Source organism: Rana temporaria, chromosome 1 (genome assembly GCF_905171775.1).
Source record: "Rana temporaria chromosome 1, aRanTem1.1, whole genome shotgun sequence".
NCBI classification, from domain to species: domain Eukaryota; kingdom Metazoa; phylum Chordata; class Amphibia; order Anura; family Ranidae; genus Rana; species Rana temporaria.
The window spans coordinates 47,487,961-47,507,564 of NC_053489.1; the positions used below are offsets into that span (position 1 = coordinate 47,487,961).

Here is a 19,604-nt window from a genome sequence, read left to right on the forward strand (position 1 = left end):
GTAAAAATTTCAAAATTTGACGCGGGAACGACGTCCATACTTGGTTATCCTCCTGTTTCTGTTGCTGTGATCCGGTATGTTTTTGCTGTTCGTTTAAATAAAGACAACCTGTTTGGTTTGGAGTGCGGCCATCCATCCTTCATTTTACGCCAATGCTTGCCTAGTGCACTGCCAGCACCCTTGGAATCCTACACCTGTGTATGACCCTATAGCAGACCCACCTTGAGCGGTGATTTTCCTTCGTCCATACTTAACATTGGCTAGGCCAGCTTTTTGTTCGACTAACTTTACGCCGGAAAAAGCCTTACGTAAACGACGTAAAAAAATGCGCCGGGTGCACGTATGTTTCTGAATCGGCGTATCTAGCTCTTTTGTATATTCTACGCCAAAATCAACTGTAGCGCCACCGAGCGGCCAGCGTAAATATGCACCCTAAGATACGACGGCGTAAGACTTACGCCGCTCGTATCTTAGCCTAATTTAAGCGTATCTGGTTTCCAGAATACGCTTAAATTTACGACGGCGTAGATTCAGAGTTATGACGGCGTATCTACTGATACGCCGGCGTAAACGTCTCTGAATCTGGCTATATGTATTCTGCTTTTGGTTCTTTCCCCTCTAGCCAGCCAGGTCAGTGCAGTCCACCTGCATAGTGTATCCTTGCTAGTGGTGAGTCCTGTTGATCGTCCTGCTCCGTGCAGCACCCGTAGCGTTAATGAGCCCTCTTTAGTCTATCCTAATGGCTGTGTGCATAGTGAGCAAGTTTATACGGCAGGTTGGTACGGTAGACTGAATGACGGTTAATGATTATTTAATGATAGATCTCACGGCGGAAAAGCACTTAGCACTCTGAGTGCACCGTGAGTCTATTTCTCAAGGATCTAGACAAGTTTATTTGGCCTCACCTTGAATAGAAAAACACGCTATTGATCTCATTGGTGGGGACTTAAACACTCGATGCATTGAGCATCGTTTTAGATCTGTTTAGGTGTTTAGTTACACATCTTAATCAGAGCTACAGAAAATATTCGTGGTGTTCTGGGTAACAAAAAAAAACCTTGAAGGACATTTTTTTTTATTTATTTTTTAAAGTTGCACAATCCAAAACGAACCAACCTTTTTTAAAATGTTAAAACTTTAGCCTGACTGCACATGATGGCTGCTATTTTATATTTGAAAACCTTTCTAGTGGGTCCCCTTTCACACTGTGCTGCCCATAGCGTTGGTGGTAAAATAGTGGTAAAACACTGCTATTTTAACCGTCAGATTTGCGGCGTATTTCGGCCTCTAGCGGGGCGCTTTTAACCACTTAAGCCCCGGACCATTTTGTTGCTAAATGCCCAGGCCAGGTTTTGCGATTCGGCACTGCGTCGCTTTAACAGACAATTGCGCGGTCGTGCGACGTGGCTCCCAAACAAAATTGGCATCCTTTTTTCCCCACAAATAGAGCTTTCTTTTGGTGGTATTTGATCACCTCTGCGGTTTTTATTTTTTGCGCTATAAACAAAAATAGAGCGACAATTTTGAAAAAAATACAATATTTTTTACTTTTTGCTATAATAAATATCCCCCAAAAACATATATAAAAAAAAAAATTTTCCTCAGTTTAGGCCGATACGTATTCTTCTACCTATGTTTGGTAAAAAAAATCGCAATAAGCGTTTATCGATTGGTTTGCGCAAAATTTATAGCGTTTACAAAATAGGGGAAAGTTTTATTGCATTTTTATAAAAAAAAATTTTTTTACTACTAATGGTGGCGATCAGCGATTTTTTTTTGTGACTGCGACATTATGGCGGACACTTCGGACAATTTTGACACATTTTTGGGACCATTGTCATTTTCACAGCAAAAAATGCATTTAAATTGCATTGTTTATTGTGAAAATGACAGTTGCAGTTTAGGAGTTAACCACAGGGGGCGCTGTAGGAGTTAGGGTTCACCTAGTGTGTGTTTACAACTGTAGGGGGGTGTGGCTGTAGGACTGACGTCATCGATCGAGTCTCCCTATAAAAGGGATCACTCAATCGATGCAGCCGCCACAGAGAAGCACGGGGAAGCCGTGTTTACATACAGCTCTCCCCGTTCTTCAGCTCCGGAGAGCGATCGCGGCGGAGCGGCTATAAACGAATAGCCGCGCCGTCGTCCCGGATCACTCCCCGCGACCGCCGCTTGTAGCGGGGGGGGTCCCGATCGGACCCCCTAACCGCGGAAAGGCGGGGACGTACATGTACGCCCATATGCCTGTACGTGCCATTCTGTGGACGTACATGTACATGCGGCGGTCCGCAACCGGTTAACAACCGCTAGCAGCCGAGAAAGGGTTAAAACCGCCCGCAATGCGCCGCTACGGTGGCGCGGCCCATTGATTTCAACGGGCAGGAGCGCATTAGAAGCAGTGAGTTCACCGCTCCTAATGCGATCCAAAGAAGCTGCTGGCAGGACTTTTTCTGACTCCCTGCCAGCGCACCACTCCAGTGTGAAAGCCTTTGGGCTTTCACGCTGTAGTGAATAAAGCAGCCGTTTAAGGGCGGATTGCATGCACTATTTTTAACGCTATAGCGCCTGCAAAACGCCCTCAGTGTGAAAGGGGTCTGAGACATTGCTGATGAAGTTGCACAACCACGTCAAAACCACATCAAAATCTAAGCAAGGCCGCACATGCTTTTTTACACTCTCATTCTTTCCTTAGGAGAGTTCAAAATATTTCATTAATAAAGTGCTCTGTCCTTCTTTCTCCCTTAGTTTGCCTTTTTTTTGGTCTGGTGTATGGACCTCTAAAAAAAATTGCTATTTAATTACCAGAAGTGTTATTCTATGCTAAACCTTTCTCCCAACCTTTAACTTTTATTGCATTTGTTTTTTTGTTTTTTGAAAAGCCATTATGAAGGAACAGTAATGGTGAAAAAAAAACATTAAGGTAATATTAAAGTGATACTAAAGTCTTGTTTTTTTGTATTTAAAAATAACAAACATGTCATACTTGCCTGCTCTGTGAAATGGCTTTGCACAGAGCAGGGAAGATCCTCCTCTTCTCGGGTCCCTCGCCGGCGCTCCTGGCCCCTTGCTCCTGTTGAGTGCCCCCAGAGCAAGCTGCTTTCTCTGGGGGCACCTGAGCCGAGTCAAAGCTTGGTATGTCCAGCCATGGAGCCATGGTTTGGCCCGGCCTCTCTCTCTCCTAACTAACTTTGACAGCAGTGGGAGCCAATGGCACCGCTGCTATGTCTCAGCCAATCAGGATGGGGGAATCCCGGATGACCAAGGCACTTGTCTGGCCTTTGGGAGACATGTAGTCCAGAGGAAGGGGATCAGGGACTATGTATGATGAGTTAGTAAGTAGAGTAGAACTATCCATTACAATTTTTATTTTGGATAGGGCAAAAAAGGGTTATAACCCCTGTCAGTTTTTATCACCATCTGTGTTCCATTGCGGAGATTTTCCTTCACTTTCTGTCCCATAGCCAAACAGGAAGTGAGAGGAAATTCCTGCATTTTAAGGGAATTCCTTGGAGACCCCGGGTCACCAGAACTAGTGTCCCCATAGGAAGATTATCCCCTCTTTCTTTTCTGGGGACATCCCAACATTTTATTTTATTTTACTTTCAATGATAATGGTAAACAAGGCAGAGGGTGGATCTCCAGGAGGGCACAGATAGCAATACAAACTGACAGGTGTTCTAATCCCTCTCCAGGCTAAAAATAAGTTTTGCCTTTAGGTATACTTTAATTGTGTTCTCTCCATCAGAAGTTCAAGATAGCAATGCAGGGCAACCCAGAAACTGTGCTTGTACCCACAGCAAATTGTTATACTGCACTATTCTTCAAATGAACAGTTATTTATGTGGCTCAACTAAAATGCATAGATCTAAATATGCCCAAAAAAATTGAGGCTTTGGTATAATTTTAACCAATCATTTTCGGCAAATTTAATTCTTCATGTTACCCATCTCTGGGAGCATGGCAAGGATGTGTCCTTCCTTGCATCTCAGGTGTCTTCCTCTTTATCGTCTCAGAAATTTGGACTGTATGGTGGCAATTTTATATTTGAGTTCACTGAAACCTCTGTACTCATAGTACTAAATTTCTGCGCTATGAGCCACTGATCTAGAACAATTATAGAGGTAGAAAATTCTAAGGCCCCTTTCAGGGGTGACCTCAGTTGAGATCAATGGGGATTCTGTCTGCTGATCCCCTGCTGACTAGAGCAGAGCTCCGCTCTTTGGGCGGTTGACAGTAAACAGACTATTTTACACCCGACTGCCCCCCCAATTCGCCCTAGACGGAGGACGGATGGATCTCCTTCCAATTTATTTTAGCAAACCAAATTGGACCAGAGATAGGTGGGTGTAACCAGATACAAGTCTGTTTACACCTGGCATTCCATAGTTCTTAATGAACCGCCCGATCAGGTTCACCTAAAAAAAACTGACAGGTGGACTTGTTCGGACCCGCTGCGTGAAAGAGACCCAACTCTTATTTGTTACTTGCTTGTCCCAGGTCTGTGATTTCAAAAAGCATTGATCCAGAGGGCCATATTCTGAGTAAGGATACGATGGAGTATCTCAGGATACTCCATCGTATCTCTCTTTTTTGGCCCGTGTATCTATGCGACTGATTCTTAGAATCATTTTCGCATAGATACACTTAAGATCCGCCATGTGTAAGTTACCCCCGCCCGCCGCTAGATGGCATTTACGTGAAGGTCTCATTTGTTTATGCAAATGAGCCTGCTACGCCGATTCCCGAACGATTTCGCGTTGCGTACCCGTCCCTAACGTCGTTTGTGTAAGCGGAAACTTACTCCTGCTATATGAGGAGTAAGTTTCCGCATGTCCCACGTAGGCCATGTTACGGATAGCGTCGGGTCCGCGTCGTGTTTTTCCGTCGGCTACGTCGTTTCCCTAAGTCGTTCTTGAATACAACTTTACGTCAATGACGCACACGTCGGCGTCATTGACGTTTTCCGCCGAGAACTGGAGCATGCGCACTGGGTTTTTTTAAGCCCGGCGCATGCGCAGTTACTTAGAATCGGGGGCGCGCTTAATTTGAATAGAAGCCGCCCCCTTGAAGATACGCGTGGCTACGCCGGGCCATTTATACTCCGCCGCCCCAAACTACGGAGCAAGTGTTTGGGGAATACAGCACTTGCTCCTGTTGTTTGGGGCGGCGGAGTGTAAATGCCTTACGCGCCGCCGGCGGACATTTACAGAGAATATGGGCCAGAGACAGTAAAACAAGTAGCATTTTCTGAGGCTTCTTTCAAATTTGCAGTACCCAACGCAATAGATGTTTTTGACCGCGATGCCACCTGTCAAACTAGGCATCCTGAGTGCAAAAGCAAAGCAATCAAGGCCATGGCATGTGTACAGCCCTTTACAGCTGTAGTGTTATCATTTAGGTGGGCAGCTGGGGGACTTGGCCTCCTTAGCCACCCGGTCGCCCATCTGAAAGAGCCCTAAAGGAAGCATCTCTTATATGTCCGACAGGTTTACTTTAGTAGCATAATGTAAAATGATGTGCAGTAACCTGGAGCATTTAAGTAAGATAAATGATTTTTTATTGGATGCTATGGGTTACTGCTTTTTAAAAAATTCTCAGGTTTATTGTAGAAAGGTTACAACGAGAATGTTTCAAATTCTGTCAAGCAAAACTCCATTCGATAGAAAGAAAAAGCTTCAGTTGCACTTTAAAAAAGAAAAAAAAATTCCAGGAATGGCTGCCCGGCTTTTGGAGAGTTTTCCGTTGACCGCATCTGTCTAAATGCAGAACATTTTCTCTTTTCATCCATCTGGCTTTTTGTTTTTCACATAAGGCTATTTCAAGTTATTAATTTTCTCCCTGTGATAGGGTGATCAACCGTTCTGTCAAGAAAATGGATCTCTCTGTCGCCCTTTAGCATGATTAAATGAAGGCGAGTCACTGGGAGAAAATACCACATTTTCATCAGACAAATGAAATTGTAGCCTAGTCTTTTTTCCCCTTTCTTTAGTCACATTGCAGAAATTGTTCTCGGTACTGGATAGTCTGTACCTCTCCTATAATGTGTTCGTTTAACTGTACGAAGGGCTTTTACTTCATGGTTATTATGTGGCTTCATTTGGGGCCCCCAGTTATTTATGAGTTCAATACAACCATCGGTGCTAGCAACTGAAGACCTGGCACCGCAGAGTTGAGGATTGCGGCTTGGTGCCAGCTTTGGCAAAAGTTGAGGCCCAATATACTGTGTCTTCTGTGGATACTACTGCACAATATTTTTCTTGTTAGATCAGAGGTGGCTGTGGAGGGCCAGATTGCTTTCCTACAACAATGAACAGGAGTAGCTCAAACCAACTGAAAGACTGCAGCAGCACTTTCATGATCACCTCCTTCCTTCCCTTTCCTGGGAAATGTCTTAGAGATTTCAAAGATGTATAAGGGTCACTTAAAGGGGTTGTAAAGGTACAAGTTTTTTTCCCCTAAATAGCTTCCTTTACCTCATCCTTCCATTTTGCTTTTAAATGTCCTTATTTCTTCTGAGAAATCCTCACTTCCTGTTCTTCTGTCTGTAACTCCACACAGTAATGCAAGGCTTTCTCCCTGGTGTGGAGTGTTGTGTTCGCCCCCTCCCTTGGACTACAGTAGAGTAAGGATGCTCTCTACGTTGCAGATAGAGAAAGGAGCTGTGTGTTAATGTGCGTCCTGACACTCCTGTAGCTCTCTTTTTTTTTCCCGGCAGTTTTCCTGTTGGAAAAAGTCCGATCGAGCATACACACGGTCAGGATTCCAGGCCAAAAACTCTTATCTGACTTTTTCCGACGGGAAAACCGGTTGTGTGTACGGGGCACAAGACTCCTTTGCAAAGTCATGCTGCGTTGATGCGCATTGTTTTGCGCACGTTAACAGACCCATGGGGGTGCTATTAAAAATGAATGGCACCGTTGCTCATCAGCTAAAGGGCAGCACAATTCTTTGTGTCAGGAAAGCACACAAATTCTTTTGCATTCCTGACATGTGCATACGTTGCCTAAGTTAGGCCTCCTTAGCAGCATATACTTACCTTCTTTTTGCTCTGCCTGGAGTGAAGAAAATCCCTCTGTACTGTAAGCTATGGCTCAACGGGTCCTTGTGTGACCGCGCTGATTGGTTCACCATTCACACATGTTCCTCTATACCCAGAAGTACAGGTATTTCTTTCAGCTCCTGTCGCTGGACAAAGTGGTGAAGGACATGAATGAAAGATATTATTTAAAGTGTAATACTAAATTACCCTCCAGGTTATAGAAAGGATCTATGCTGATTCAACCAATATAAAAAATATATAAATGTTGGTCAAAAACTAAATGATTTTTTCATCAACATTGTATTTCTTTTTTGTAGAATGATTGTAGGGTCATCATATAACTTGAGGTTTACTACTTTATTACCAATATTGTAATATTTGTAGCTCAGTACATTTTAGCCATTATGATTGGGGGATGTTTAACTCTTGTGGTAGATGTTCTTTTGTCAAGCAAGTCCACGTCAGGCAGAAACTATAGTTAAGGGCCTGGTAGCCCACTTTTATTAAATGAAAGACAAAGTAAAAGTCCAACACACATGGATTGGCCATCAAACAGATCTAACAAAAAATACTAAGCCACTCGGCTCTTAAGGCTCACTCAGCCTCAATTTCATTACCTTGTTGTGTTTGCCCACTCCTGGCTTCCAAAAGGGGTTCTTCACCCACCCCCCCCCCGGGTTTGCTCATGCTTCCAATGACCTCAAGACTCGCCCCCCCCGGAATCGTTGGCCACATCAGCTTGCTCGACCTCCTAGGCCCTCTCTTGGTATATCAGGCCGCCATATCTGTCCCAACTTTCCAAGTCCTTTGGGAAAAAAGTCCCCATCACAAGAGATGCAGTCTCTGGTAGGCACAGCCAGGTCTCCTAATAGGGCCTGACTCCAAGCGTCAGCAACTGCCCTGAGGTCTCAAAGGACCATCATTATAAGGGCTGTGTGCATCTGGACACACACCCTGCTGTTTTTTCCACAAAACCCAGACACTGGGTTAGAGATTTTTTCCCTTCCAAGACAAAACTACGGAGCCCAATCCAAGAATACCAAAATGCGGAGAAAGCTGTAAACACAGTTTTCTCCACTCCTAATATATACTTTGAAGTCTAACATGCTGCACATTCAGTGTCTTTTTTTCCTACCATTTTCTAATCTCACACCATGGCAGGGCCTCACACTATCATACCCTGTTGCTGCTGATTACCTCATGTTTTAGAAACTGCTTTGAGCCTAGGTTCACACTGCTGCGAATTCAAAATCGCGGTAAAATGTGCGATTTTACCGCGATTTCGCGGCCGCGATTTTGCCGCGATTTCGGCCGCAATTTCGCGGACCGAAATCGCAAAAAGTAGTACAGGAACTACTTTTTGCGGCGTCGCACTGATTAGGACAGTGCCGACAATTGCCGGCAAATGCCGCCGATTTGAGATGCGATTTGACATGTCAAATCGCATCTCAAATCGTACCCAGTGTGAACCAGGGCTCAAGGGTAACTAAAGTCTAAAAAAGTAAACAATACATAAACTAACTTTTGTTGTAGAGTTTGGGAGAATGAATAGATGGAAATTCCCCAGTAGGGCACTTGTTTACAGCAGTCTGTGGTGTCTTAGTTGGTTACTCCTGTTATATTACAGTAGCGAGGATAGTTCATGATGGCAACTTTACAATCTATATATATATAAAACTCAACGTGTGTGTGTATGTATGTATGTTCCAGCATCACGTCCAAACGGCTAAAGATATTAACATGAAACTTGGCACACATGTTACTTATATGTCAGCAACAAACATAGGATAGGTGGTTTAACCCTTACCCACCCCCATTTGCAATGGTCGGGGTTTTTCTTTAAAGTCCCATTCAACTCTATGGGAAATACATGTTACTTCATAACTTCCAAACGGCTGTAGATATTTCGATAACACTTGGTCACATGTTACTTATATGTCCACTTAAACTATAGAATAGTTAATTTATCCCTTAACTACCCCCATTTGTGAGGGTCGGGGTTTTTGTTTAAAGTCCCATGCAAATCAATGGGAAATGTATGTTCCCACATAACTTCTGTACGCCTGGAGATATTTCAATAATACCTGGTACACATATTACTTATATGCCAAATAAAAATATATGACAGTTAAATTAACCCTTACCTACACCCGTATATAAAAGATGGGTATATTTATATTACTATGATTTTCCTCCCCAAAAGGTTAAGATAGGAAGACCGGGCAACGCCGGGTATTCAGCTAGTCTGATATAAAGATTATGCGGGTAGCTTTCATAAAGACAGGGCTAAATTGCTTTATGTGCACTTTAAAAGAAACGTATAGTTGTTTCATTATATTTTTTTGGATAAATATTTAAAGCCCAATTAAAGAAATGTTCTATTAAATTAGTATGCAGTCAGTTTTCTTAACAAGGAAAGAATTTTAGACAAAGAAATTGCATTGATGCAAGTCCCAAACCTTCTTCTTCAGCCTAATGGGATGAGTTTTGTGGAGTGTGGTTTTGTACTTTATCCTAAGATAAAGATGTAACATTGTTTTTTATTATGATGAATATTATACAGTGGAACCTCGGATTACGAGCATAATCCATTCCAGGAGAATGCTCGTAATTCAAAGTACTTGCATATCAAAGCGAATTTCCCCATTGAAGTCAATGGAAACGAAAATAATTTATTCCGCATTGACTTTAATGGCATGCATTACCACATGTGACCATAGGTGGGGGGGCGCCGGAGAGCCTCGCAAACGGCCGGAAAGGGTCGAGGACACTTCGGCAAACCTCGGAAAGACCCCGTTCACAAGCCTTTCCACGGTTTGCCGAGGTCAGCCAAGCTGTCCTTGTGTCTTTATGTGCATTCCCCCCCCCCACCTCAGGCCAAATGCGGTACTGCAGGCCACATTGGCTTGAATTCTGCTTGTTTTGTGAGACAACACTCGCAAACCGAGTTAGAATTTCTTTAAAAAAGTTGCTCATCTTTCAAAACGCTTGTTAACCACGTTACACGTAAACTGAGGTTCCACTTTAAATCTAGTTATTATGAGTTTGTGCTCATCACTGTAGAGAAACTGTCCTTTAATGGTGAACACTGGATAGCTTGGTGTTCACCCAAGGCGTGGAGTGTAAGTGCCAGCTGGTTTTCATTGAAGCTTCTGATGAAAGGCAAAGTAAAAGTCCAACACGCATTGGATTGGCCAGCAAACAGAAGAACCCCTTTTGGAAGCCAGGAGTGGGCAAACGCAACAAGGTAATGAAATTGAGGCTGAGTGAGCCTTAAGAGCCGAGTGGCTTAGTATTTTTTGTTAGATCTGTTTGCTGGCCAATCCATGTGTGTTGGCCTTTCATTTAATAAAAGTGGGCTACCAGGCCCTTAACTATAGTTTGTCTGACGTGGACTTGCTTGACAAAAGAACATCTACCACAAGAGTTAAACATCCCCCAATGGTTTTTCTTCTTGCTGGTAGCAGGTTACTTCCCTCAGGATCACCCCACGTATTTGGGATCAAAGGGTTTTGGCACGCAAAAGGTAGTCAGACAGTGCAGGTAGGCAACAAGTAAGCAGTAAACTAGGCTAAATGATAGAGTAGTCAACTTTTAGACAGGGGTGTTGGCAGGCGGCAAGCAGAGTAGTTTGGCAGTGCAGGTCGGCAACGAGCAATCCGTAAACTAGGCTGGATGATACATTAGTCAAGTTCAGAGAGGGGTCTTGGCAGGCAGCATCCAGAGGGTAATCAAACTATGCAGGTATGCAACAAGTAATCAATAAACTAGGCTGGATGATAGTCATGTTAAGGCAGAGCTGGTGCCAGGCAGCAAGCAGAGAGTATTCTGACAGTCCAGGTTGGCAATGAGCAAGCAGTAAACTTGGCTGGATGATAGAGTAGTCAGGCAGGGGTCTTGGCAGGCAGCAAGTAAAAGTAGTCAGACAGTCCAGTTTGGCATAAAAAATGCGACATGAGAGAAGGGAATCCAGTTTAATGACAATGGGAAAGCTTCTATATTATAGCTTTTGCTCTCAGGTGGCTGGTTTGAAGACACAGTGCCAGCCTGTTCAAAGGTTGGTTCTTAGATACCTATCAGGCCACTACCTAGCATTGTTAAACTGAACTGTTGGAAGAGACACAATAAAATCCTGGGCTGTAGTAGGGCAGGGAGTGCTGGAATGAGGCTGGAACTGAATGGTTTCTGAGCAGAGCTGTATTGAGCAATGCCTGACCAAAGCTGTAACAGCCAGACTGCTGCTCTCACACATAGAGCACAGCAGTCCATGTATTCAGCAGCCTGACAACTCCAGTCAACACCTAAGTAGAATTGTTGCAGTGATATGCAAGGGGCGTGTTGGATGCTGAACACCTGGACTGCTGTGCTCTGTGTGTGTAAGCAGCGGTCTGGCTAAATATGTGCATGCTGAAAATGCAATGTACTTTCTCTTTAACCACTTGGGATCTGCGCTATGGACGAAAGACGTCCACAGCGCGGCTCTCAAGTGCCGGGTGGACGTCCCTGGACGTCCTGTTGTTGTCATTCCCCGTGCGCGCCGCTGGGGGCGCGCAGCGGGGAAACAACGTGCCCGGCGCATCGCTCGGGAGCCGATGCGAGTGCCTGGCGGCCGCGATGTCCGCCAGACACTCGCGATCGTCGGTGACACAGCAGGGACGTGGAGCTCTGTGTGTAAACACAGAGCTCCACGTGCTGTCAGGGAGAGAGGAGACCGATCTGTGTCCCTTTACATAGGGACACAGCATCGGTCACCTCCCCCAGTCAGTCCCCTCCCCCCCACACAGTAAGAACACACCCAGGGAATACATTTAACCCCTTCCTCACCTCCTAGTGTTAACCCCTTCACTGCCAGTCACATTTATACAGTAATTAGTGCATTTTTATAGCACTGATCGCTGTATGAATGTGAATGGTCCCAAAATTGTGTCAAAAGTGTCCGATATGTCCGCCGCAATATCAGGCCTGACAAAAAAAAACGCAAATCGCCGCCATTACTAGTAAAAAAAAAAAAAAAAATCATAAATCTATCCCCTATTTTGTAGGCGCTATAACTTTTGTGCAAACCAATCAATATACGCTTATTGCGATTTTTTTTTTTTAACAAAAATATGTAGAAGAATACGTATCGACCTAAACCGAGGAAAATTTTTTTTAATCTTTATCTTTATTATGACAAAAAGTAAAAAATATTGTGTTTTTTTTCAAAATTTTCTGTATTCTTATGTTTATAGCACAAAAAATAAAAATAGCAGAGGTGATCAAATACCACCAAAAGAAATCTCTATTTGTGGGAAAAAAATGATAAAAATATAATTTGGGTACAGTGTTGTATGACCGCGCAATTGTCATTCAAAATGCGTCAACGCTGAAAATTGGTCTGGGCACGAAGGGGGTTTAAGTGCCCAGTAATGAAGTGGTTAATCAGTCAGAATGTGGGCAGTACTGGCCTTTTTTTTTTTAATTAGAAATCCTGGTCTTTTTTTTTTTATTATTGGAAATCCTGGCCTTTTTTTTATTTATTTTTTTTTTTTTTTTTTTTTATAAAAAATTATTGGCTTTTTCTTTTTTTTAAATTAGAAATCCTGGCAATTTTGCATGTGGAGTGTCATGGAAGCACCCTTAAATGTTTATTTTTTTGTATATTTGTTTTATACATATAATTAAAAATGAACTAATCCACTTCAATACTTGTACACGTAAAAAAGAAGAAATGAAGCAAAAAGCCCTTATAGGTTCCTTTTTAAACAGAGGCCAAGCTATGCTGCTGTTTACTTATCTCTGTTTTCAGCGGACATAAATATTGTAACAGTTAAGCCAAAAGTGCGAGGGGAGCAGCAGGAAGAAGTTCGGCGGCAAGTGTGCCTGCTGTTTCATTTCCTACTGGAAGGCGCACATGTGTTCTCCCTCGGAGCAGGAGCGGTGGTTGTAGTGGAGTCAGAGCGCACAGGGTCAGCGCCTCTCCTATTGATCAGTATCCCTGCAGTCCCCCCCCTATTCCAGCATCTGCTTCATTGGCTTCTTTCAGTGCCTGCTCCACTACATTAGAATAGAAATCCATAACCAGAGCTGTGCTCATCCAAGCAGGGGAAGAAACTAAATTAAATGGTATAAAACAATCTCGGATCAGGAGTTTGTGCCAATTCATCTTGATCTGAGATGTCACACCGGGCCCCTGTGTCTGAGCACCTGGACTTAGAGGCAGGCTCTGCTGAAAGTGGATGGTGTGCTGAGATCATTCATTTGTCAGGCCGAAGGAACGGCCAGTGGTGGTTAGCAATTCCCCTTCTGCAGAGGTCAGCTGACAGAACAATCAGAGCTGCTGCACAATGGAGCTTTTGCTTTGAACTATTGTTATAGGGCATGATGCTTCTCGCTGGGGCTGGGGGGGAGGGGGAGGCGGTGGCTGGCTTTTCCTGTGTCCAGCCTGCAATATTGAAGCATTAGCCGCTTCAAATCAAATCATATTTCAAGATTGCTCTGGTTTGACCCTGTAAGAGCCAGAGGTGTGGGGGTAGTTTGGATGCGTATAGTGTTTGGACACCGTAGTGACTGCTTAATGTAAGCCACAAGCACTTCTGTCATTTGTGTTCACATATTTAACATATATTTAAACCCACTCACTAAAATTCCATATCAACAATTTAACATGAATGGGCGTTTCTAGTCAGAGGGGACAATGATTAACGGCCAGCTATGGCGCGTCACGCTTCCCGAGTAGGACTCGTCTCTTCACGGCGCTTTACGGCGCCTGCGCACAGACTAGGAGCTGACTGCGCAGACGCCGTGAAGAGCCAAGTCCTATTTCGGCTATTTCCGTGAAGCGTGACGCGCCATAGCCGGCCGTCAATCATGTTGCCTCTGCATAGGAACGCCTACTAGACTGAAACTTATCTCCGGGATTAAACAGTGAGTACGGCGCAAAAAAATAAAATAAAGGCATACTGTAGCTCGCGCTAGTATGCTAGATGGCGTGTTAGAAACATTTTTTTTTTTTTTAGGGTGAACCCCCACTTTAAAGAAGAGTTCTGCCCCTCCCCTCCAAAAATTAATAGTCTGCAGCTACAACTACTGTAGCTGCTGACTTTTTCTATTAGGAAACTTACCTGTCCAGGCAAACAGTGGTGTCTTCATCCAAGCCGACTCTCCTCTGGTGCTGGTGCTGGTATCTTGGCTAAGGAAACCCGGCAGTGAAGCCTTGCAGGTTCTACTGCGGTTTTCTACTGCGCATGCACAAATCGTGCTGCACTCTGGAAATGGGCCGGTTGGGGGGGGGGGGGCGTCAAAGTTCCGTCTCACTTTGCCGTTGCCAACTGAGCTAGAAGTGGGAGTGGATACCTGTCAAAATCAGGTACCCGCTCCCCCCAAAAGGTGCCAAGTGTGGCAGCGGAGGTTCCCATTTTGGGTGGAGCTCCGCTACAATAAGGCTTACCTGTAGGTACTGCAAATATCTCCTAAGCCTTTACGGTTTAGGAGATATTCGCCATATACACCGGTGCCGACATCGGTGCATGCTCACTAAAGAAAGGGCACAATCTTGCTGTTCCTATAGTGCCTGTGCCCTGACCGTCTGCTCCCACCGCATGCGTGGGAGTGACGCCATGCGACTCGGGCCAGTAGCGGAGCCAGAGTCCATGGCCCCGGAAGGAAGAGGGGTTGGAGATGGAAGCGATTGCATAGCGGGGACAGTGGTGACATCGCAAGCTTCTTCTGCAGGTATGTGGCACATAATTGGCTAGTATGCAATGCATAGTAGTCTATTATGCTTTTACTTTGCAGGAAACAAAGAGGAAGTAAAACCCATCAGGGTTTACTTCCTCTTTAATCAGCCAGTCATTTATGCTACATGTTTGATTATAAATGTCACTTGCACAAAATGGTGAAAGACTGACTAAGTGGAAAAAAAAAAAAAAAAAAAACTTTTGTGCATGTGGGTGGTATCAGGTGCCTGATTGCCCACTGCTAAGATGTTGCATATTTAAGGCTTGGTTCGCACTGGGGCGACCTGTCGGGTGACTTAGCCACCTGATGACAAATTGCGCTCCATTCAGTGCAATGGAACCGCTTGAGGGCAACTTGGGAGAGGCTTGTATTGACTTCTATTACAGAAGTTGTTTGCAAGTCGCGTTGTTTCGGGGAGGCATCAGAGTCGGGCAACTTTGAAGCTGTCCCAGTGTGAATCGAGACTAAAGGTGATGTGCCCTAGTGCTAAAATTTGAATAGTGAACTACTGCGCTTCCTGCTTGTGTGTGTGAGATAAAGTGCTATGCTCTATATATTGCATTAATAAATATGTGCGTAAATACATAAAACATGTAAAAACCTCCATCAATATCCAAGAATCAACCAGAATAATTAATCAATGCAAAATCCAAGAAAGAAAGTTCATAAATGTGAAATCAATAAATCATATATGTGCAGTCCATGATTTTTAGAAATGAAGCATGGTGCCTGTGAAAGTGCTATACGGCACTGCATTGCTTTAACTGACAATTGCGCGGTCGTGCTATGCTGTACCCAAATAAAATTGATGTCCTTTTTTCCCCCACAAATAGAGCTTTCTTGGTGGTATTTTATCACCTCTGTGGTTTTTATTTTTTTGCGCTATAAGCAAAAAAAGAGCAGCCGTTTTGAATTAAAAAAAAAACATTCCCAATAAAAATATTTAAAAAAAAATCTAATTTTTTTATCAGTTTAGGCCGAAATGTATTCTGCAAAATATATTTGGTAAAAAAATCCAATAAGCATTTATTGATTGGTTTGTGCAAAAGTTATCACGTCTACAAACTATGGGATATATTTATGGCATTTTTATTTTTTTACTAGTAATGGCAGTGATCAGTGTTTTTTTTTAGCAGGACTGCGACATAGGGTAAAATTTGTCCCCCACAAAGGGACACTTTTTGGGGGCCAGTGACACCAATACAGTGATTAGTGCTCAAAAAAAATGCACTGATCCCTGTATAAATGACACCAGCAGGGAAGGGGTTAACACTAGGGGGCGATCAAGGGGTTAAATGAGTTCCAGTTTGTAAATGTAAAAGCTCTTCAAAGGCTCTGTTAAAGCTCACTTTTATACAAGCTGGAGTCCATGTGAAGCAGGTCTATGACTATATTATATTTGAAATTATTACTTTTATTTGTGACATTTGCTATTAATTTACTTATTTTGGACTATACTTTGTATACTTTTGTGTGACATAGAATGTTTTATCTGTAGTGTAGGTATATGTTGTCTTGGGAGGCAAAGCAGTATTGCTTTTATTTCATTTTTTTTATTTACATGTTAACGCAGAACTCCAGCTTTTCCTCCCCAAACCAACAGATGCATATAAATATATCACAACCCCACTGTCCTTTTATCTGTATCGTACCTTATTTAGCTGTAAAAAGCAAGTGTCTGTGATGTCATTCCTTCTCTTGGCTGAATTTCAAAGTTCTCTGACTTCCTGTTTCCTTACTGTACCAGTCCTGATACTACATGTCCCATCATGCCTTTAGCCTCTGTAATTTCAGGGCAGGTGTTTCATCAGATTAGGCAACACGTCAGAATGTGTAAGGGAAGTGACGTTAAGTCGCCGCCATCTTGCTACGCCCTGCACTTCTCCACAGTAAAGATAAAGTGAGGCGGGGGAAAGCGGACATCTTGTTATGCCTAGTACACATGACCGGGATTCCCGACGGGAAAAGGTCCGTCGGAAATCCAAAGGAGAAAACCTGAGAACCTGCTCTCTACTTTTCCCCCATACAGACGGTCGGTTTTCCCATCGGGAAAACTCAGATGAGAGCTTTTCCTCGGGAATCCCAACCGTGTTTATGCTCCATCTGAGTCTTTCCCCATAGGAAAACTGCCAAAAATGGCCAGTTTCTGCTACACACGGCTGGGTTTTCTGACGGGAAAAAGTCAGTCGGGAATCCAGGTGGATTTGGCAGTTTTTCCGCCGGAAAAACTGCGAGGGAGCATACACACGGCCAGGATTCACGGCCAAAAGCTCTCCTCGCAGTTTTCCCGTCGGAAAATCCGGTCGTGTGTACGGGGCATGACACCTGCGAGAGTTCTGTATCTTACACTTTTTTTTTTAACAGTAAACTGAGTTTATGTAGTAAAATACAGTACTTAGAACTCCGTCTGACTCTTTAGATGTTGCATTTTAAAAGCAGCGGCAAGCCAGCTCATCTTACAGGTTTGCTAATCGGACAAATTTGCTGCTTTTAAAATTCAACATGTAAACAGTCAGACGGAGTTCTAAGGACTGTATTTTACTATACAAACTCAGTTTACTGTTAAGAAAAAATGTAATATGGAAAACTCTGGTGGGTGTAACAAGATGTCCACTTGCCCCCTTCTCAGTGTATCTTTACTGTGGAGAACTGCGGGGTGTAGCAAGATGGCGGCGACAAAAACGCCACTTCCGTTACACATTCTGATGGTTGGCGCCTTATCTGACGAAATACCGACTATGGGAGTCACTTCTAGCACTTCTAGCAGTTCTGGGAGTTGATGAGGGTGGGTCCGAATGCCAAAGAATAATGGATTACTGCAAGTCTACAGAGGAAGGGCTATGGGATGTTATTATGAAGGTGTTTTCTTCATGGGCAGGGTTGACTTCTAATTGTGATCCATTCAATACTGTCCAGAAGCAGTACAGCTAGCTATCAGAACAGGTTGTGTATGAAGGGGTTTCCTTTTGAATAATGCTGTGATCTGTGAGGTGGGACTTGGGAGGTTTGGACTCTTCATGTAGGTGTGACTTGGTGGGTTTGAATGCTAATTAGGATGTTTTCCATCCCACCCACCATCAGAGCGATGTTACATCATTTACAGACTCTGAAAGACTACATAGGGGTGTGTTCTGGGCTAGAGATTGAGCAGGAAGTGACTAGAAGGCCGTCGGTTTACATCCACACTATACAGAGTGTCACATGGTACAAAGCCTCTACTAAACCCACAATATCGGAGGATCTGCAGACAACTGGGCAACATGGTACATAGGTGTGTGCTCTATGCTGGGACTGATCATTCCATTCAGTTCTAGTGAAAAGAAAGTTGGAGTTCAGCTTTAGAGTTAGAATTACGAACTGTAAGTCACTTTTTGTTTCTGACTTTTATATGTGCCTCTTTTTTTCAGGTTGCCTTTCCAACCTTCCCCCAATGAAGAAAGCATTTCCATCATATGAAGAGAGGAGGAAGCAAGCTACCGCTATTGTCTTACTAGGGGTGATTGGAGCAGAGTTTGGAGCAGAGATTGAGCCTGCAAAACTACTGACCAGACCACGCAGTTCTAGTCAGATTCCAGAGGGGTTTGGACTGACCAGCGGAGGCTCCAACTACTCCCTTGCCCGACACACCTGTAAGTAAAAGAGGACTGTGCATTGAGGTTGGTGTTGTAGATTTTTTTGGTGTGAGATTTATAAACTCTATAGGCTGGGTAAAGCTATATATTTATCGTACCGTGCAGGTTAGGAAGTCATAGACCATCAGGTTTATGCTGTTACCTTCAGGTAACTGGACAGTGGCAAAAGCTTTGCTGGGAATACCTCCGGTGCACTCTAATATAACTCCACACACTTTGTGGGACTGCAATTTTTTCTTTACTAGTGTCAGTAGGTGATGGACCGGAGAAGTTTTCTAAACCATTATTTTTCATTTTCTTTATTACTTTGACATTTCTAGCTGTCTAATGCCTCAGGGCTCACTAGCAATTTCCATATTGGTTACCCTCAATCTTGGGAACCATACCCAAACCTTAGAACGTTTTTTCTTTGGGTGCTGGATTCTGTATTTGGGACTCACCTTGGCACATGGTGCAGCAAGCTTAGATGGCACAGGGCCTGGTCCATTCCTATGGCACACAGACCCTGAAGACCCCTTTTGGGGGTATATCCACCATGATGGGTACATTTTAGTCCTTTCCAGGAACCTGAAGCTTGAATAAATTAAGATGGTGTCTAGGTTCTCTTTTTACATGTTGGATGTTGTTTATGTATTGTGTTATCCCCCTTTGTAAATATCTGTACTACATTGGGGTGGGTTGTTATAATGTTATTAGAAATATTATTTTACATTTTCATATTTGGCAAATTTTTCCCACACAGCTTTTTGCTGATCAGGTAGTGATGTAGTTCCAGCTAATGTACTTCCACCTGCCATTTTCCCTCGAGAACAAAAGAAGCATGCTTGCTAATTTCCTGATTACCTGACATTGGCTTGGTTTAACGCAGCTCCCTTCTGTTTAGTTAATACCCTCCCATTCCACATCTATTTCTTGAGTACTCAACAGGGAATCCCCACTCTTCGCAATGGTGGAGGCAAGGCACAGAGAAGTTATGAAAAGGGCCTGATAGAACTCATGCTACACACTGCATAGAGCAAAACCAGTGAAATTCTCAAGATGATAGCTGTCCCCTGCATCGGTGCAAGACTGACACACCTCCCTTTTATTCGAGCTCTCTTTCAGGCTCACAACAGATGGCCTATCTGACCAATGCAGAATTCATTACTATTATGATTTCTTTGGAAACTCTCTGCTCTTCTAGAACCTTTGGTCACCTTGGCCTAAAAGCACTC

At 43.6% G+C, this 19,604-nt stretch overlaps 1 protein-coding gene across 4 annotated transcripts in view; it reads left to right on the plus strand.

The window, feature by feature from the left end:
• The window catches only part of WDR7 (WD repeat domain 7), a 583,445-nt gene that overhangs the window by 356,270 nt on the left and 207,571 nt on the right, over positions 1-19,604 (plus strand). For all 4 annotated transcript variants that reach the window (XM_040337465.1, XM_040337471.1, XM_040337480.1 and 1 more), the window contains one exon: positions 18,166-18,387. In XM_040337465.1, coding sequence (XP_040193399.1) covers positions 18,166-18,387 — 222 coding nt within the window. The remainder of the gene's footprint in view (positions 1-18,165; positions 18,388-19,604) is intronic.